Below are 21,610 nucleotides of genomic sequence, written 5' to 3'. Positions count from 1 at the left end.
GGGCCCACTGCTGGCCCTGTCACCCATTGTTTTTCTCTGTTACACTGTGCCTTCCCCTGCCTCTCCCTGTCACCCATTGCCACGTTGCATATTGTGAACTTGGTGTGAAGGCGGGGGGGCCCAAATTATATTTTTGCACTTGGGCTCACCACCCATAAGTTCCACCACTGCACCAATAAGTTCCACCACTGCACTCATGCCAGTGGTGGAATTATCTGTGCTTCTCATTGCTAAAGCATTTACCATTTGGAATTTGGTAGGCCACGCTCTAACGCGTTTCATCACTGGGACTTCGTCAGAGGGCGAAGTCCCAGTGACGAAACGCGTCAGTTCGTGGCCTACCATGCTCACCAGCCTTGCTCACCTGTTGGTTGTTCCTGACCCCGGATCATCCCGATTCTGCAGCACAACCCAGCGCTTGTTCTACCGGAGGTGCCCTGGACACGGAGCTGACCTTACGAGTGAGCTGTATTTGCCTGATTTGGTTTTATCAAGCCGTGTGGTAACCAGTCCACAGAGTTGTTTTTACAGGTACAAGCATTACTGTGAAGTACCGTGGAGTGCTGTTTCTCCTTTATGTATAATAAAAATCTCGTTTAATACACCAGGAAGCGCTCCTTCCCATTTCTTCTTGTTCCTCTCAGATTTGCCTAATCCCTTGGACCCGGGATTCCTCCTTTATGAGAAGGAAGCTGCAGTCTGACTATAGACTCTAATCATCTACCTTGCATGTGTGCAGGTGTATTACTGGAATCCATTCGCACATACGGACACTTCAGCGCTAACACACCCACCATTTGACCATATATAATTTTATATATATAAAAATATATAAAAATATATAATTTTGGATAATGGATGTGGATATAAACACATCAAACACATGAAATACACACATATATTTTATTTGTGCATAAAACAAGGTTTCAAAACATGAAACAAAGTTTGTGTACTATCTCAGATTCTGAATTTGAATGCTAAGCAATCATTTTCTTGTAGATATTTAGGGCCTTATTCTAGTTCACTCTTTCTGACAAAATCCTTCTTAGATGGACAAAACCATGTGCACTGCAGGGGGACAGATGTAAAATGTGCAGAGAGAATTAGATTTGGGTGAGTTATTTTGTTTCTGTGCAGGGTAAATACTGGCTGCTTTATTTTTACACTGCAATATAGATCTCACTTTGAAGTAAAACCCCACCCAAATCTAATTCTCTCTGCACAAGTAACATCTGCCCCACCTGCAGTGCACATGGTTTTGTCCATCTAAGAAGGATTTTGTCAGAAAGAGTGAACTAGAATAAGGCCCTTAATGCCAATTACCTATTATGTCCTCAGCATTGGCGTGCGCAGCCCATTTTCTTAGGGGGTGCACCTTTTTAGGGGCGTGGCCATCACCACCTACTGGGCGTGTCCATCACCGCCTAATGGGTGTGCCCATCACCGCCTAATCAGCAAAAATCTACACTGCAATATCCATTACACATAGTGCCTTACACTGTAATAACCATTACACATAATGCCCGATCTTCCCTAATAGATGCCTGCAGCACACACTCAGTGACTGCTGCAGCAGCTCCTTCCCACCACAGTTAAATCAGTATGTCACATTTATCACATTTATTCACTTATTTTTTTTATTCTCACCAAGCAAAGCATGACTATGATCTATGTATCTTGCTTCCTCTTAGGAGGCGCACTTGTTGTGGCTCAGGCTGGCTCCTGCCCGGTGTGCTGACGATGGCAGTGTGGCGTGTGCTTCCTCGCTCAGCACTGGAGGCGGGATGGAGTGCGGGCGGGAGGAAGTGTGCCCGCTGTGGTTGGTGTCACCGCGATACGCTGTCTGCAGTGACGTCTATAGAGGCAGGGACTGACATATGAAGTCAGGTCCACAGCGACAGTCACAACATCCGGTCTGCTGCCTGCGGCTTCAGGAAGGTGAAGAAGTCCTGACCGCCGCCGGCCAGTAACCAGGTGCTGCTGTTACGGGGCTGGAAGCCACTTATTGCGTGCCATTGTGTGGGGGGTGCCAGCGGTCATTAGAAGGTGCCTGTGCACCCCTGGCACCCCCCGTGCGCACGCCTATGGTCCTCAGTAGTGCTGTTACAGATTTCCCAAGTAGGTTTTTAGAAAGAAAAAAAAATCACTTTCTAGAATGTATGGTTTTTGGAATAATTTGGATAATGAATATTTGGATAATGGATACGCAACCAGTGTGTGTGTGTGTGTGTGACACACACACACACACACACACTGTTTGCTTATCCCTGTGTGTGTGTGTGTGTGTGTACATATATATATATATATATATATATATATATATATATATATATTTTTATATATATATATATATATATATATATATATATATAAAAAGAGAAAGAGTAGAGAGCGCTAGAGGTTCTCAACCACCTAGAAAAGTAGTCACCACTATGATTTAGGGTGCAAAATGAAATAACCAAATACAGTTAATAGCTTCTATAACCCTTATTATATATATATATATATATATATATATATATATATATATATATATTAGGGAGGATGGGTCCGGCACTCCCAATAACGATGTACCTTTGTGATCGGTGCCTTCACAGCATGGGATATGCTTAACGTAGAAGGTGGAAGGTGCGGCACTCACAATCTTTCTCTCAATAAACAGCAAGGAGCCGCTGCAGTATTTGCATCAACGTTTCAAAACTTTATTGTTGTCGATCCTGATGACAAAACAATAAAGTTTTGAAACGATGCAAATACCGCAGCGGCTCCTTGCTGTTTATTGAGAGAAAGATTGTGAGTGCCGCTCCTTCCACCTTCTATATATATATATATATATATATATATATATATATAATCCAAATGATGCCCGGCACTCAGCACAAACAAGTAGCAGCTTTTGCGGTGTCCTGTCCTCCCCAACGGGAAACATAAAGAGCCAGAAATACTGGACAGCACTCGCAATTACTTGATTGCACCTCCGTGTGTAGACTCTTATTTGACTGACTACCTGAGTTGTAATTGCGAGTGCCGTCCAGTATTTCTGGCTCTTTATATATATATATATATATATATATATATATATATATATATATAATCAGTGGTTCCCAGACATTTTAGAATCGCGGTGCCCCTGAGCATTAGGATTTTTTTTTTCGCACCACCCCTAGGTAAAACTTTATCATTAATATAAGCAGAAAAAAAATATAAAATTTAGTAAAGTGTTTACATGTCATCATTAGGGCCAGCTATGTGGTAATGGGCAGGATTCACCATTGTTTGTCCACAATTTGTCTATTACATTGGCCATCAATTATTTTGAATTGGTCACGGACCACCAATCCAGGGCACCCCTGCAAGTCTCCTAAAGCACCTCAGGGTGCCACGGCATACAGTTTGTGAACCGCTGATATATATACTGTATACTGTATACTCACTCTATCTATCTATATCTATACAGCTAAAAATATATACAAACAGTTTGGGCTTCAATAACTCACAAGCAAAGGGCTACAGAAAAATAATGACTATGGAAATGTGTATTTTAGGTACCGCTTGGCACCAGAACACAAGTATCCGGCACCATTTGACGATTGCCTTAGCGCCACAACTCACTTTTTCAAGATATCACAAGAACACGGAGTGGACTCATCCTCCATTATACTATGTGGAGATAGCGCCGGGGGTAATCTGGCGGCTGCCGTTTGCCAAGCCTTGGTGAGCAGGACAGATCTTCCAAAGCCTCTGGCCCAGGTGCTGATATACCCAGTAGTCCAGATGGTCAACTTCAATTTACCTTCATACCAACAAAATAGCAAGGTCCCTCTATTACTGCTAGAGCGTACTGCATTTTACATCCTGCACTATCTAGGTTGTTTCTCTGATGACCTAAGTAAAGAAATTCTGCACGGCAGTCATGTTCCTCCTGAAATAAGAATCAAATTCAGCAAATGGCTGAGCATTGATAACATTCCTGAGGAGTTTAAGGCCAAAGGCTACAAACCCCACAAGATGGCCGCCTTTAAAAGTGATGTTTATGAAAAAGTCAAACCAGTGTTTGAACCTCACTGCTCTCCGCTTCTGGCTGAGGACTCCGTGATGCGTCTTCTACCAAAAGCATATATTTTAACATGCGAGTATGATGTTCTGCGTGACGATGGATTACTCTATAAGAGACGTCTGGAAGATAATGGAATCCCGGTTACTTGGTACCATGTTAAAGATGGATTCCATGGAACTGTGAGCTTCTTTGATGCACCCAAGTGTTATTCTGGAAAGCTGGCTCTAGATAATGTTATTGCTTTTATAAAAAGACTCTGATTAATGATGTTATTTTACATCCTTGTAATAAAGCTTAAAGCTACAGACGTAGGAGCATTGTTCCTCTACACAGTTAATCGATTACATGCTGGCTGTGTCTCCTTCCAGACAGTCACATTACACCATGATTGACTCTAGAGAATGAGAATGGCACTTGTCATTTTATGAATTATCCTGGCACAAACTCTTTGGGAAGTCGTTTGAGTTCCCTTCCCGCTACCTAATCCTAACCAATCCTATCCCCCGCCCCCGCAGGTGAACCTGAGTCCCCCCTACTTACACCCTCTTCCCAGTCCCGACCCTAACCGGCCCTGCATACTCACCTTATGCCAGTGTTTTCATGGGTTACAGTATAGATGATAGACTAGGTCTAGTCGACAGTCATTAGGTTGACTACTAATGGTCGACAGTGACTAGGTGGACAAGGAAAAGGGTCAATATACCTTGGGTCGACACTGCCAAAAGGTCGCCACAAGCTTATGGTCAACTCGAAATAGGCAAGGTCGACATGAGTTTTACATGATTTTTTTGGTGTCTGTGTAATCGTACGTCAACATGGACACAATATATGTACTGCGTCCCCTTGCATATCGAGCTTCTCTCGCCATGCTGCTGCCGCTCTATGCCTACTTGATAGTAAAGTACGAAAAACCACCTTTTTATTAAAGAAAATCATAAAAAAATGTCGACCTTTTGACTGTCGACCTTGCCTATGTTGACCATGAGCTTATGTCAACCTTATGGCAGTATCAACCTAAGAATGAAAATCAACAAACTTCTGAGGATTGATAACATTCCTGAGGAGTTTAAGGTCAAAGGCTACAAACCCCACAAGATGGCCGCCTTTAAAAGTGATATTTATGAGAAAATGAAACCAGTGTTTGAATCTCATTTCTCTCCGCTTCTGGCTGAGGACTCCGCGATGCCACTTCTACCAAAAACGTCCATTTTAACATGCGAGTTTGATGTTCTGCTTGAAGATGGATTACTTTATAAGAGACACCTGGAAGATAATGGAATCCCGGTCACTTGGTACCAGGTTAAAGATTCCATGGAGTCTTGAGCAGCTCTGAGGCACCCAATGGTTATTCCAGAAAGCTGGCTCTAGATAATGTTATTACTTTTATCAAAAGTCTCTGAGTAACTATGCTATTTGACGTTCTCGTAATTAAGTTTGCACTTCATTGCCCGAAGCTACTGTATGATTACATGCTGGTTGTGTCTTGTTCCATACAAGGAGACGCCTTCCTCCTTAACTAGCACCCCACCCACCTGTCCCAGATTGATTTTAATTAGGTTGGAGTCCCAACATTCAAGACTGCACACCTCAGCTTGGCACTATGAGGGTAAGTCCTACTGTACATATATGCTGAGTGTTGGTCTGTGGGACTGTGTTTGGGGCGCTGGGCTCTTTGGGCTGCTGTTGCTGGGCTGCTCCATGGCATCATATCGTACACTTTCCATCACCCCTTTTTAATATATATGTAGCACCCTTCACATTTATTATTACTTCTTACCTAGGTAAGTCCTATCACATATAATTTCCCCTATCCCCTTTACTATCACTTTAATTTCACACTAATGTGATGCCATGGGGTGGTTCTGCTGGGCTGGCCTGGGGGGCCCTGTGCCCTGGACCTGTCCCAGAGTAGTGTTAGGGACTTGTCCTATTGAGGTAACCTGGATGCGGTGGACAAGCCCATACTAATGGCCATTACTATGCTAATAACCTCAGAAATGCAATATAGCAATGATATTCAAAGGTCTAGCATTTATATTTAGTGTGCACCTGCAAACTCCTCCTCCTGCTTGCTGCACTACAAGTCTCAGCAGGTAGCACCTCATATGTCCAGGGTGTGCAGTTTAGGGCCCCTCCCCCTATGTACTATATATTGTGTATTCATACACACTGGAAGGAACTAGAGACGCCTTCCTCCTTAACTAGCACCCCACCCACCTGTCCCAGATTGATTTTAATTAGGTTGGAGTCCCAACATTCAAGACTGCACACCTCAGCTTGGCACTATGAGGGTAAGTCCTACTATACATATATGCTGAGTGTTAGTCTGTGGGACTGTGTTTGGGGCGCTGGGCTCTTTGGGCTGCTGTTGCTGGGCTGCTCCATGGCATCATATCGTATACTTTCAATCCCCCTTTTAGTTTGTTTAATATATATGTAGCACCCTTCACATTTATTATTACTTCTTACCTAGGTAAGTCCTATCACATATAATTTCCCCTATCCCTTTTACTATCACTTTAATTTCACACTAATGTGATGCCATGGGGTGGTTCTGCTGGGCTGGCCTGGGGGGCCCTGTGCCCTGGACCTGTCCCAGAGTAGTGTTAGGGACTTGTCCTATTGAGGTAACCTGGATGCGGTGGACAAGCCCATACTAATGGCCATTACTATGCTAATAACCTCAAATGCAATATAGCAAGATATTAAAAGGTCTAGCATATATATTTAGTGTGCACCTGCAAACTCCTCCTCCTGCTTGCTGCACTACAAGTCTCAGCAGGTAGCACCTCATATGTCCAGGGTGTGCAGTTTAGGGCCCCTCCCCCTATGTTCCAAACAAGGAGACCATGAGCATAACTAACTCTAGCACATACTGTAATAGAAATTGAGGATGCTTCTGTGGAATTGCAACATGATGATGTGAGGCGGGGGATATTTGTTTACTATCTGATGCTATTAAGGAGTTGTTGATGGGTTACTGTTTGTGTAATTAAGCACCAATGGCAGCAGTTCTTGATTAAGATAAAAGCAAAGTTCAGAAATTAATCAAACTATTTAGTTTAACCCCTTCCCGACATTTGACGTATATATACGTCATGGCCGGGATGTACTTCCCGACACATGACGTATATATACGTCATGACTTTAAAGTGCCACCGCGTCCAGAGACGCGGTGACAGAGGGATGATGTCTGCTGTCCCTGACTGCAGACATCCTTCCTCATTGCCCAGGGGGGGCAGCTATGCCCCCCGTCATGGGCGATCGCTGTGATTGGCTGTTCAAACATGAACAGCCAAAACCAGCGTTAAACTGCGTGTAGTGTAAAAATTAGACGCTGCTGCCCCCTAGTGTCCAAAAAAAATTAAAGGAGGTTAAAATAATGATTTTTTAATAAAGTATAGATATGGTCTTTGTTAGTTATTAACTATTTTGAGTGGTATGATTATTTGTCTCACAAGCAGAAAATGTAACATTTTGCAAATAGCAAAATGTTCCATTTTTTTACGACATTTTGGTATTTTTCACAAAAAAAAAAAAATTGTATCGACCAAAATTTACCACTAATTTAAAGTACAATGTGTCACGGGAAAACAATTTCAAAATCACTGGGATAAGTAAAAGCAAAAAAAAGTTATCCCCACTTAAGTGATACCTGTCAGATTTGAAAAAAAGGCCTCTGTCAGGAAGGCAAAAACAGGCTGTGTCGGGAAGGGGTTAAAATAATTTATATCCTTAGAATTACTTAAATTAACCCTATCCTTGCTGGCATATTGGCACATTTTACACTGATGGAAAAAAATAATTTGAGGTTTTGATCCATGCCATGCCATGCCCTACTGGTATACACTAAAGCATACCTCTCAAGTTTGTGAAAAAATGCATCGGGACTCACATGCACATGCTCTCCCGAAGGGGGAGGGGTTTATCTTCTGAAAAGGGGGTGCAGCCTGGCAGAGTACTGTGACTCTAGTAGAGTAGAGAAGGGGGACTCCCAACTGCCATCCACTGCAAGACACCACTGCCTGTGAGTGGGACAGTCAAAAAATCAAGACTGTCCTACAAAAATTGGGACAGTTGGGAGGTATGCTACAGGAGGTAAACCTACAGCTGAAATATTCTTAAGAGAGCTCGCCTTTTTTTAGGATAACTTGGGGTTTATATGGAATTATTTCCTCTACGTTATTACTCATGGTCAAAACATTGAAATTTCAAACTAAAGCTATCAAACCTCTATTTTTCAGCATACTACCCGCTGGGCACTATCTGCTTCCTACCCATGGCAGGTAATGTTTTGCCCACAGGAAGGTAGTAGGCCAGACCCGTGGCCTCCTTGCAGAGCCCCAGCAGCCTCTAACCTGCAAATTCCCCTGCATTTTAACCTTCTTCATCGCCATCAGATTCTCCTTCATGGTGGCTGCTCATGGTTGCGTGCTTGATAACTTTGTGGATAGGTCACCAGACACTGCATCAAGCCATACACCTCTCAGTGAGACAGATATAATAGCTGCCTCCCCTTGTGCTGTGTTTTGCAGTATTACTGACCACTGCACGGTCTCGCCTGAAGCTTCAGAGGGGAGTCTGAGGTCATAGCAGCCAGGGCTGCCATTACATTTGTCACACACCGCAATGCCCATTACATATTAGACAACACACCGTAATGCCCATTACATATCATACGCCACACTGTAATGCCCATTACATATCATACACCACACTGTAATGCACATTACATATCATACGCCACACTGTAATGCCCATTACATATTATACAACACACCACAATGCCCATTACATATTATACAACACAGTAATGCACAGTACATATTAAGGCAGACACTGTAATGCCCATTATATTTTGTTACGCCCCGTAACGCCCATTACATATAATGCTGCACACCCTAATGCACATTACATATTATGTCGCACATCATAATGACTATTACATACAATGGGGCAGATGTATTAAGCCTTAACAAGAGATAAATGCAAGGGTGATCAAGAGAGATAAACGTCCAGCCAATCACCTGCCAACTGTCATGTTACAGGCTGTGTTTGAAAAAAGTCAGTAAGGAGCTGATTGGCTGGATGTTTTTCTCTCTTTGGGGCAGATGTATTAAGCCTGGAGAAGAGATAAACTGGAGATAAAGTGGAGATAACTTGGAAGAGTTAACGCACCAGCCAATCAGCTGTGTTTGAAATATGACAGTTGGTATCTGATTGGCTGGTGCGTTATCTCCTTCCACTTTATCTCCAGTTTATCTCTTCACCAGGCTTAATACATCTGCCCCTTTATCACCCTTGCATTTATCTCTTGTTAAGGCTTAATACATCTGCCCCAATGCCACATAACGACGGGCAGTGGGGGACCTGCAGGTCAGCAGCTTGAAGGAGACTGGGGTGTGTGTGGCGGTCGGCAGAGGACAGAATGGAGCTCCAGCAGGGTAAATACTGGCTGCTTTTGAATGTAGCACACAAATGTTAAGACAGGGTTATTTTTACACTGCAATTTAGAATTAGTTTTGGACACCCCCCCCCCCCCCATTTAGATCTCTCTGCACATGTTACATCTGCCCCACCTGCAGTGCAGCTTGGTTGTGTCGCGATGCTTGCTTTTTTTTTTTTGCAAATCAGAATCAGGTCCTGTGATCTGTAAATAAACTGCAAAATTTCTACAGTACAATGACAGCTAGTGTAGTACCTATCGATTGCCTTTTTCATCCTTTCTAACCAACTATAGCAGCTCTAAAATCCAACACTCACTCTCCCCGATGCTTTCTGTTGTAAAATGACAGCTGAAACCACAAGTTACGGCTTCATATTATACTTGCCGATACTCTCCCTTCCCCCAGCAAACACCCATTCCAAGGCTGTTCCCGGATTCCTATAAAACTAGCCAATGGGAGTCTGGGGGCGGGCTTATGTTATGGCTTATGGTGATTTCCAGTGCTGCCAATCCCCGCGGGGTCAATCGACCACATTTATTACATACAGTACATGATAGATTGTAAGATTGCGAGCAGGCCTTTCCTACCAGTTTTCAACTGTAAAGTGCAACTGAATATGCTGCGCTATATAAGAACCTGTGGTACTCTTTACTTATCACGGCGCCCATCGCGGGCATCGTATGCACTAAAAAAATGGGTGCGATGCGACCGACACGATGCCCGCGATTTCCCATAGGGAACAATGTTAAATGTCTCAATTGACCCGATTTTCCTGTTCAATGCCTCAATGGACCCGATTTTTCCATAGGAAACAATGTTAAATGGCCCACAGAGGCCAAATAGGCACCCTGAAGTGTGAAATGGCCCCCACAATTGTTAACGCCACCCCGCGATCAACGTGAACCCGAAGCGTGGCGAGCGCAGCAGTACGCATCCTCCGACCTTTTCATACCCCCACTATCCACGTCGGCGTGGAGTTGAGAATAGAATTGTGTGGCGAGCGCAGCGGATACCTTCACAGGTAAACGCGTCCCTTCGCGGGCTTCACAGGTATCCGCGTCCCCTCGCGGGGCTCGCTGCGCTCGCCACGCTTCGGGCTCGGGGGCTCGCTGCGCTCGCCACACTATTCTATTCTCAACTCCACGCCGACGTGGATAGTGGGGGTATGAAAAGGTCGGAGGACGCGTACCGCCGCCGCTCGCCATGCTTCGGGTTCACGTTGATCGTGGGGTGGCGTTAACAATTGTGGGGGCCATTTCACACTTCAGGGTGCCTATTTGGGCTCTGTGGCCCATTTAACATTGTTTCCTATGGAAAAATCGGGACCATTGAGGCATTGAACAGTAAAAACGGGTCAATTGAGACATTTAACATTGTTCCCTATGGGAAATCGCGGGCATCGCGTCGTGTGCATTGCACCCGTTTTTTTAGTGCATGCGATGCCCGCGATTTTTTACCCGCGATGACCGCGATCAGAATCGTGGGCGCCGTGATAAGTAAAGAGTACCGAACCTGTTAATAAATAAATAAATATTATGTGGTCAGTTATCCTCCCTGCAGCACATGATCAGGGCAGGGCTGCAGCAGCGGATGGAAGGCAGCAAACATTTAATTCATTTGTGTGTGTTGAGATCTCTCTCACAGTTGTAAAACTTATATAAAGTTGCATCACAAAGGAAGGATCCAGGAAGTACAAGATTTAACAATTCCCCTCCCCTACTCCTTCAGCAACAACAGCAACCATCTTAGCAGCTGAAAGATGTGTGAAGCACTTGCCCTGCTGGTGACTGTGATTGGCATCTTCCTCTTGTGTTGTGTGTTACTGTTTGCTGCCGTCACTTACTATGAATGTTCAAAAGTGGAGATTCCTCCTGGGATTGCGAATCCTAAACTTCTTTGGAGAATTCATGCAGTAACAACTGCTTTGTCCATACTGGTGAGTGTGTTTGCTGATCCAGTGGTAGATAAAGTAGCGGTGTCATTTAGTGTTATTTTATTGCTAATATTAAATAATATGTTTCTAACAAACAGCAATATGACAAACTCAGTGTGCAGTATTCAATGCCGGTGCGAGCTTCCGGCGAGGGGGTTAAACTGCGAGGATCACAGAAAACCAGTGATCCTCGCAGTTTAACCCCCGCGCCGGCCGCTCGCACTATGCAATGTTCCGGGGGAATCCTCGCAGTCACAGAACTGCGAGGATTCCCCTAAACTGCGAGAGCCGCGGCTAGTGCAGCAAACTCGCTGTAATTAGCCTCGGCTCTCGCAGCTTTTGGAGGCACATTCGCAAATTCCCCCTCGCTCAAAAAACGGAGCGAGGGGGAATTTGCGAATGAGGGGGGGGGGGGCAGTTGAATACTGACAGGGTGAGCGGTGACTGCGAGCAAAAAGTCCTGCTCGCAGTCACCGCTCGCCCACGGCATTGAATATATGCCAATGATTTTCTGGTTTGTAACAGCCAGATGTACTAAACTTGAAAAGTGATACAGTGGAGAGTGATAAACCACCAGCCAATCAGCTTCTACCGGTCATGTTACAGGCTCTGTTTCAAATTTTTTGGCGATAGCCATGGGATCCAGGATAACTTCCTGGACACATGTTCTATCGCGGATCTGCGAGCTTCATATCGAGGATTATGCTTTTGAGATTAGGGCCTTATTCTAGTTCACTCTTTCTGACAAAATCCTTCTTAGATGGACAGAACCACGTGCACTGCAGGGGGGGGGGGGCAGATGTAACATGTGCAGAGAGAATTGGATTTGGGTGAGTTATTTTGTTTCTGTGCAGGGTAAATACTGACTGCTTTATTTTTACACTGCAATATAGATCTCACTTTGAAGTAAAACCCCACCCAAATCTAATTCTCTCTGCACATGTTACATCTGCCCCACCTGCAGTGCACGTGGTTTTGTCCATCTAAGAAGAAATTTGTCAGAAAGAGTGAACTAGAATAAAGCCCTTAGTGCCGGATTATCAAGTCTATTTGAATAGTGTTACCGAAACCATCAGCTGTGGGAATTTAACACAGCTAATTGGATAACACACCAAAAAAAATCCTTAAATGCCTTAAATCACGTGCCAAAAATCTGACAAATCACTGCTGATTATATTTTCATCGATATTGCGTTACAGACTACATTGGCCGATATTCAATTACCGACGAAAAATCATCAGGCGTATTTTTCCGATGTTTCACCAGTTTTTTCTGGATGACCGGAAAAAAAATAAAAAATGAAACCTGTATGTTTTCCCCAGTGAAATGAGTTCCCTGATAAGAAGTGTCATTCGCCAGCTTACCGTAGTTTATAGAATAGCCTTGTGGTTAGACAATTACCCCATATCATTGATCAGAGGTAATTGAATATGACCCATTGTGTTAGTTGTACAGTATATGTGGAGACAAACTTGGAACAAGATTATTCAAAGCACAGAGAAAGACTGAAGGTCGGGTCCCCATACACTTGTCCGATTTGGGCCAATTTCGCCCGGTCCTAACTGATCGGGCCGAGAAATCGGCCCAAATTGGATGTGTTTGACACCTCACCCGATCTGTGCGCATCGGGTCGGACCCTACAGATTGAACCTGCTGCAGGTTCAAGTTGTCAGATCGTACCCATCAGTGATACTTTTTAGCACATGTGATGTGTTGGTCTGATCTGTAGGTGTGTGCACCTATGCGCAGCGACGGGGTCTGTGCAGCGGGTCCTGCAGTTGGCAGCCTGGTCCATGCAGCAGGGTCCAGGTGCGGACAGCGGGTCCGTGCAACGGGCAGCGGGTTCCATGCGGCTGGTGGCAGGCAGCGGGGTCCGTGCTGGGGGAAATCAGCCAATCAGCATCCAGCCAGTCTTTTCAAATTCAGCAGCGTTTCCCGCCTTGCCACCCAGCAAATAGCGTTACAAGCTCACTGCCGCCGCTGCCCAGACCCCACTGCCCGCTCCACGGACCCCGCTGCCCTCCCCCCACTGCTGCTGCAGCTCTCCGGGGGATATTACATGTAATAAATGTACATCAGGTGCCAAATCGTAAGGAAGCCTCCCGGGGAGCTGCTGGGGGCTCCCAAGGGCAAACTGGTCCGACTTGTCCTTAGGACAAGTTAGACTAGTGTATAGGGGGCGGGGCCTTAATAGTACTGAAAGAATTATTGGGGGAAATTTACTAAAGGAAATTTGTAAAAAAATAGGTGTATTTTTATCCAGAAATACACTCATTTTTGACATTTACTATCCCGAAAATACGGCAATTCGTACTCGTGTTGATGTGCTATCAATACGAATACAAATTGCCGTTTTTTCGGGATAGTAAATGTCAAAAATGAGTGTATTTCTGGATACAAATACACCTATTTTTTACAAATTTCCTTTAGTAAATTTCCCCCAATGTTTCTGCTTTCTGCCAACCTCATCCTTTCCCAACAATTATGCCCAGAATATAACAAATTGCAAAAAAGGTCAAATGACTAACTTTTATTTCATGTTTTATATTATGTGTGTGATATGCTTTGCTATTTCATCTTTTTGTAATTTGGGCCCGATTCATACCTGTTCGCACATGTACAACCCCCCGGAGCAAACGCCTCTGGCGAGTTTTACAATCGCCGGGGTGTTCACTAAATGATGGGCAGGCAGGAAACGGTCGCTGTGGTCCGTCCCGTATTTTTTAGGCATGCCCACGAAAAAGGTGGGCGCGCCCAGGGAAACGCTGGGTGTGCCCATGTGCCTGCTCAGGGAGGGAGGCTGACGTCACACGTCATAAGAGCCCGCCCCCATTTCGGCCATCACCGTGCAGGATAAATGTAAGTATAGACTTTTATTTACGAAGGGAGGAAAAAACTATCCAATGGTGAGCGACCATCCAATGATTTTCCTATGTGCGGCCACATGTGAGCGAGCATACACACCCACTCTCATGGTAGTGCAGGGAATCGGACTGCGGGTGGAGAGTGCGTTCGGCGGGGCATTTACCTGCTCGCTAGGTAGCGCATATGCACAGCCTAGCGAGCAGGTCTGAATGACCTCCTTTGCTATTATGTTTACCAAAAATAATACTTATCTTGTTGTATTTTGTGTATGGGGACACAATTTGGTGTTCATCCCTGTTGCAACTCAGTGAACTCGATCAATATATTCATGTAGTTTTATGCTATATATTTGTCGCTCTTGATGATCGGAAAGATTCATTCAAATTGTTTTTTGTTTGTTTGTCGAATCGATAGGGGAGGACGTGCCAGAAGCTGGGAATATGCAGTGAGATTGGCTTTTCACAATTCTTAATGAGATTTTCTAAGCGTCGGACTGAGGAGGATCCAGAACTCTTCATAAAAAACTTGCAATTTGATGGGGTGCCTGTGAGAGTCTACCGGCCCAGATCGCCCTCGGCTGGTAACAGGAAAGGAGTTATGTTCTTCCATGGAGGAGGATTCGTATTTGGAAGCATTGGTAAAGAAGTCAATGATTGTCTCTCACTTATTGTTGTGTACTGTCTAGGCTTCCGTTATGTCAGCTAAATTAGTATTCATTAACTGCTGTGAGGAAAAGTCCATGTAGAAATGCACCTGCTTGGAATAACGCACAGAGAGACCCATGCATTTCGTATTTCCTACTAAATGTATTGCTTAGCGTGTGTTAACCTATAGTAACTGCATGGGTAAAAGTAAATTGCTTATTAATTGAATAACTCCATATTGAATTGAAATCCGCCCTAAGGGGTACATTATTAACCACTTGAGTTGTATGCTCATAAATTTTCTGGGCTCAGCTGCGCTGCCGCAGCGGGCTGTCCCGGAAAATTTACGGGCATACCACCATATTGAAGTTGTGCACCAGTGGTGCTTGCAGCTGTGCACCACTGGAGCATCACTTGTCCAGGCACCCCCCACCTCCTCTTCCGTTGCTCCCCCTCACCTCTCCGCTCTGGCGATTGTAAGCTGGAGCTCCCCTGCCTCGGCCCCCTCTGCCATTAGTTGCAGGGAGCAGGCGGCAGGCTCGGGATGTACGCCGCGAATCGGGAGCTCGGGCGCCCAAGTCCTCCCGTGCCAACCCGAATATCCCTTGCCTGCCACCTGTGTGAACAGCGGCTGGGGCAGCGGCAGGGCCCGGGAGCTCCGGTGTATGATCGCCGGAGCAGGGATGAGGGTGAGCAACAGGAGGAGGGGGAGCGATGGGGGTTTGGCCAACCGCTGTGTGGTGGGATTTTCTAAAGCAGGACAAACCTGCCCTGGTAGGTTTGTCCTGCCCTAGCAAAACCCACCACTCAAGGGGTTAACGCTTTTGAGAATTAAAAGAGGGGATGTTGCCCATAGCAACCAATCAGATTTTGTCTATGATTTCTCTATTGCATCCTAGAAAATGAAGATTCTGATTGGTTGCTTTGAGCAATATCACCTCTTTTAATTTTTAGAAGCTTTAGTAAATTTGCCCCTGATACCCCTTTCAGGCATCCTCCAAAATCCCAGTATATTGCACATAAATGCGCATCAACCCGGGATTTTGTTGTGTTGCACCAACCTGAACGTGTTCCCGCGTTGCCAAACCCTGCAATTGACCTGCGTTTCTACTGGGTCTTTCTTTCTGGGTTGGCGACCCGGGTTAAGTCTGAATGATGCATCCCAGGAATTTGGTCTTTGACCGCATGAGAACAGTTTTAATTGGTCAGGAAGGGCCACCTGATGCCTGCTGATGACATCATCAGTGGCAGCCAGAGAGGTATAGATGCCACATATGAGTGGAACAGAGAGCTGCTCAGAGAAATGTCCCAGTGGCAGAGAGTGCCAGTGAACCACACCCATTGCACTCCCTGCACAAGTCATTTTCTAAATGCTTTGACATGTGCTGAAACCAAACACCATTTCTGGGGTTTTGCTGAATGTGTTCATTTATTTTTTAGATCTTTATAACAACCACTGCCGATACATAGCAACGGAGACTGGAGCTGTAGTTATCTCAGTTGGGTATGTAAGATTTATTTTTTAGAACTATTTCGTTTTCAACTAAATTAATTAAAAGCATGGGGCTGTTTAGAGCGGCAGCTCTTACCTCTGCGGAGGAGGGGGACAGCCACGATGCGGCCACTTCCGTTACTGCCGCCGTTCTCCTGGTCCCAGTCCCCACCGCTACTGCTACCGACCTCTGGCCTTTGCTTCTTTGGTACTGTTCCAGGCTCTGGCCCCCAGCTTCTATGGGCTGCTTTTGCAGCACACAGAGGCATTTTCAGGGTCCCAGGTCTGGCTCATGCGCAGTATTGTCCTCGTACTGCACATGCGTAGAACACAGTTTTTATGAGCTGCCACTCAGCAGCCCATATAGATGCATCCCAGAGGGAGGTAACACTTCCCAATGGGACTGCCTTGGGTGACTGGCAGGTCGGACTTCCAATGGGAAATACTGCCAGTCACAGTAAAGCCAGAGCACTCTCACAAGCAGTCTCCTTGGAAATTATTATTTTACCATGTACTGGGCGCCATGTCCTCTTGCATACAAATGAGTTGTATTTCATCATGTTTTCAACCAAGTTTTTGCCCCGATGAAATCTTTGTGAGACGAAACGCGTTGGGTACCTCTACAACTGTGAATCTGTCCATTTGAATGTGAAGAATATTTGGAATTTGACGTGAAACTACTACATACTTTTACAGATTTTTTAATAAATTGCTTCAAGTGATATTTTATCTGTGTTTTCCTAAACAGACCTACACGGGTCACGAAGTTACAACCTTTCTATTTGGTGCCTAAGTGTTGTATATCTGTACTAACTTTTACTATTAGCGTTATTAGCGTGTAATTAGGATATTGTTTGTATATATATATATATATATATATATATATATATATATATATATATATACACAATGGGTTAACCTCCATAGTGCGCTGATCCTAAAGAAACAGCAGCTCATCGGATAAGGTTCTCCTGTTAGTGAGAACCAGGGGTGTACAAAGATAGGAAGGGGGGTTTCACTGATATTCTTATCAGAAATTAAATAGTTCTCTCATCCATTTTTTTCAAATAAGGAGACTCCTTTTAGGATAAGTGATCCTTTATTCATAAAACCCAACGCGTTTCATCGCACAGGAATTCGTCAGGGGTATAGCAAAAAAGTTTTTCTAAAAATCTCAGCAAGATTAGGTATAAGGAAGTGTCTTCACACTATATAAAAAACCTCAGGTTTTTAATTCCTGAAGAAACGGTCAACCCTTCAGTGGGGTTTCTTTAGTAGTGGCAGGTCTTTTTTTCTATATTATATAAAAGTAGCCATGACCTTGACGGTCTGTGCGTAAGCTCCTCCCACTTAGGGTAAAATGGAATACAATAATAATCAACGCCGCCTCAAACTTCGCCTTAGCAGATGGCGAACCCAAATATAGTGGCTTTTGAAGAAAACCGCTTTGCAGAATGTAAAATGCTGGTAAGTGTCTCTCTCTGCCCGCTGCTCTGTTGCCAGATAGATAGATAGATAGATAGATAGATAGATAGATAAATCAAACTATAAACCAAAATAATTTGAGCTGCAATAACTCATTAGCAAAGGGCTACAGAAAAATAATGACTATGGAAATGTGTATTTTAGGTACCGCCTGGCACCAGAACACAAGTATCCGGCACCATTTGACGATTGCCTCAGCACCACAACTCATTTTTTCAAGACGGCACAAGAACACGGAGTGGACTCATCCTCCATTACAATATGTGGAGATAGCGCCGGGGGTAATCTGACGGCTGCCGTTTGCCAAGCCTTGGTGAGCAGGACAGATCTTCCAAAGCCTCTGGCCCAGGTGCTGATATACCCAGGAGTCCAGATGGTCAACTTCAATTTGCCTTCATACCAACAAAATGGCAAGGTCCCTCTATTACTGCTAGAGCGTACTGCATTTTACATACTGCACTATCTAGGTTGTTTCTCTGATGACCTAAGTAAAGAAATTCTGCACGGCAGTCATGTTCCTCCTGAAATAAGAATCAAATTCAGCAAATGGCTGAGCATTGATAACATTCCTGAGGAGTTTAAGGCCAAAGGCTACAAACCCCACAAGATGGCCGCCTTTAAAAGTGATGTTTATGAAAAAGTCAAATCAGTGTTTGAACCTCACTGCTCTCCGCTTCTGGCTGAGGACTCCGTGATGCGTCTTCTACCAAAAGCGTATATCTTAACATGCGAGTATGATGTTCTGCGTGACGATGGATTACTCTATAAGAAACGTCTGGAAGATAATGGAATCCCGGTTACTTGGTACCATGTTAAAGATGGATTCCATGGAATCGTGAGCTTCTTTGATGCACCCAACTGTTATTCTGGAAAGCTGGCTCTAGATAATGTTATTGCTTTTATAAAAAGACTCTGATTAATTATGTTATTTTCATTGGTGCAAGTATGGCGGTATGGCGTACCGGTAAAACATATTGTGCCGGTACCCCGTACCGCCATAACAAATATCCCCCGAATTTCTTACTGCGCATGCGCGCATATGTAAGTGGCGGGGGCGTGGCCTCCGCCGCCCCGCCACAGCTGATTCCATTTGGAGAGGAGTGCATCGCGTGTCTCTCCTTCCCCTCCCTGTGTCACTGTGACTGGGCTGCCCGTCAGCCAATCAGAGCTCACGGGCCGGCAGTCAATCAGGAGCCAGCCTGCGAGATATGATTGGCTGGCAGACAGTCACAGCCAGGGACACACTAGTGAAGCCGGGGAAGGAGAGATGCGGGATGCGCTCCCCTCCCCGCCAAAGGGAAGCACAGAAGCAAGCGGTGGCAGTGGGGGACTGGAGGGGGAGAGGACACCCACACCTGGACAAAAGAAGACAGCCAGCACTGCAGACACAGAGGATGAGTTGTGCTACTGCTGCTGGCTTATTCTGGCACTGTGCGGGCATTTATGTGCGGCACTGTGGGGGCATATCTGGGACTGGGGGCATACCTAGCACTGTAGGGGCATATGTGTGGCACTGTGGGGGCAAGTCTGGCACTGGGGACATACCTAGCACTGTGGGGGCATATTAGTAATGTGCAGGATTCAATGCACAAGCCCAAACAGAAATGTCATTGTGTTCTAAAGTTTTGTCATGTAGCCACTCCCCCTTGTGTCATCTGACCACGCCCATTTTTGCCGCAGCACAGAACCACTGAGACATTTTTTCTACTTGCACCACTGGTTATTTTACATCCTTGTAATAAAGTTCAAATTCTGCGGCCTAAAGCTAGTGACCCCTGCTGTCTGCAGACCTGGGCCCAATCACCAATCACAGGGAGTCAGCCAGTGGGGAGAGAGATGACATATTGCCGCCAAACCACAGCCTCTCTCCCTAGCTTCAGGGGCAAATGCAGGATTTTCAGAAGGGCGTTTCCAGTGGGGCGGAGCAAAGCGCGGAGATGGACACTTAGGTGACCCAGTATAAGCCGGGCCAGTTAAAGTATTATAGATAGACCAAATGTATATAAATAATAATAATAATACAAAAATAATATATATATATATATATATATATATACATACAGGGGGTCAACAGCAGGCCCCTGGGCATAACAATGTATTGGGGCCCCTACCGATCCTCCAGCGGTAGGTGTGGGAGAAGCTTTGCTGTCCCGCGGGTGGTAGGGGGTATTATATCAACCGCTCAGCATGTAGGGCCTGGATCAGTAATTTCCACTAATTACCCCATTACTGCACAGATGTTGGGAGATGGGGTGGGAGAAGGGAGCATTGGGCTGAATGAAGGGGCCCTGATACATAACTTCCAGGGTGGTAGAGGATGTTTAATATGCAGAGGAGGGGTGTATAGTGGAGTGGGCTTATTATTCATAATTTTCTGGTGGGAGGACAGCTTGCTTGACTGCAGATAACTCCAGTTCCCGGAAATAGATTTCTTAGATTTTAATGGAATTAAAAACTAGAGAATCCCACCTACCAAATGGTATTGGGGACTAGGGGATAGGAATTCAGGAGGTAAAGCAATCCGCCAACGAGAATATAAAACTACATGCCAGATGTGTGAAGCTGGAGCAGTAACCAGCTGCTGGAAGGCTGATATCTCTGGTTCTGGGCACAGTAAAGACAAGCTACTAGCGTCTATCAAAGGGGGAGAGTCCCAGCTTTTGGAATATACCCTCAGAAAAACTCTAATGTAGGGTACACACCAGGACGACCCGCTCACGATGCACATCGTGAGCGGGTCGTCAGTGTCTCGTCCGACCCGCTCACGGTGACGCAGGGGGGCACGACCCGCTCACGATGTGCACCGCGAGCGGGTCCGATCCAATGGCGACCTGCACCCGGCTGTATGGTCGCCATTGAGATCCTACCTGCAGCAGGTATGATCTCAATAACGACCGACCGACCCGCGGGACCGCGCATCGGATCGGTATCGGTCCACACCAGGACAGGAAAGGGCCCAATCAGCACACAATCTACATCCAATTGGTCGGAATTGGATCTAGATTGAGGGGATCGGGCCCTAGTCGTCCTGGTGTGTACCCAGCATAAGTCAGACAGAACCTGAAATATCTGACTGGGAAAAGCAATTAACAGGCTTGGATGGGGACCACTGATTTGAAGCCAGATATCTCCGGTTCCCAAGGGCAGATTTAAAAATTTCTTGTACCCATGGAAAGCTTTCAGCTCATTTTTCAGCCTAGGGCCCTTAGACTCCTTGGGGGGTTTCTGGGTGCTCAGAAACCCCCCCTGCGTGCGCTACTGAGCTTAGCACACGCTGATTAGTGCCCTGTGCTGAGGTATGGATCATTGGGTAGACAGCAACTAGGTCGACAAGCATTAGGTCAAAACCACTAGGTCGACATGACTGAAAGTCGATATGCAGGAAGGTCGACATAGGTTAAGTCGACAGGGTCATTATGTCGACATGCATTAGGTTAACATGGGGAAGGTCGACAGTCAAAAGGTCGACATGGGTTTTTTTCACTTGTTTTTGTCCCGAATGTCGACACAGTCAACATGGACACTGAAACATACCACAGCGTCCCCTGGTGCCTCGCTGCACTCGCCATGCTTCGGGCACACTATTTTATTCTACCACTACTCCGTAGTGGATGGTAAAATAAAATAGTGTGCCTGAAGCATGGCGAGTGCAGCGAGGCACCAGGGGACGCTGTGGTATGTTTCAGT

General features: G+C 45.4%; 2 protein-coding genes across 2 annotated transcripts in view; both read left to right on the top strand.

Annotated features, from left to right (window-relative positions):
• LOC146042830 (arylacetamide deacetylase-like 4) overlaps window positions 1-4,350 on the top strand; it is a 29,587-nt gene extending 25,237 nt beyond the window's left edge. The window contains exon 4 of the mRNA XM_083163085.1: window positions 3,546-4,350. Within this exon, the coding sequence (XP_083019211.1) occupies window positions 3,546-4,317 (772 nt within the window). The 3' untranslated portion in view covers window positions 4,318-4,350. The remainder of the gene's footprint in view (window positions 1-3,545) is intronic.
• Window positions 4,351-11,087: 6,737 nt separating this feature from the next.
• On the top strand, window positions 11,088-21,308 carry LOC146042831 (arylacetamide deacetylase-like 4). Its single transcript, XM_083163087.1, has 4 exons — window positions 11,088-11,440; window positions 14,717-14,939; window positions 16,387-16,450; window positions 18,068-21,308. Exons 1-4 carry the CDS (start codon window positions 11,264-11,266, stop codon window positions 18,837-18,839), a joined length of 1,236 nt encoding a protein of 411 aa, XP_083019213.1. The 5' UTR covers window positions 11,088-11,263; the 3' UTR covers window positions 18,840-21,308.
• Window positions 21,309-21,610: the final 302 nt, after the last annotated feature.

Source organism: Crinia signifera, chromosome 19, assembly GCF_055691185.1.
Source record: "Crinia signifera chromosome 19, ASM5569118v1, whole genome shotgun sequence".
Classification (NCBI taxonomy): domain Eukaryota; kingdom Metazoa; phylum Chordata; class Amphibia; order Anura; family Myobatrachidae; genus Crinia; species Crinia signifera.
Note: the sequence above shows the minus strand (reverse complement) of the source record. Positions and strands in the feature narration are given on the sequence as shown.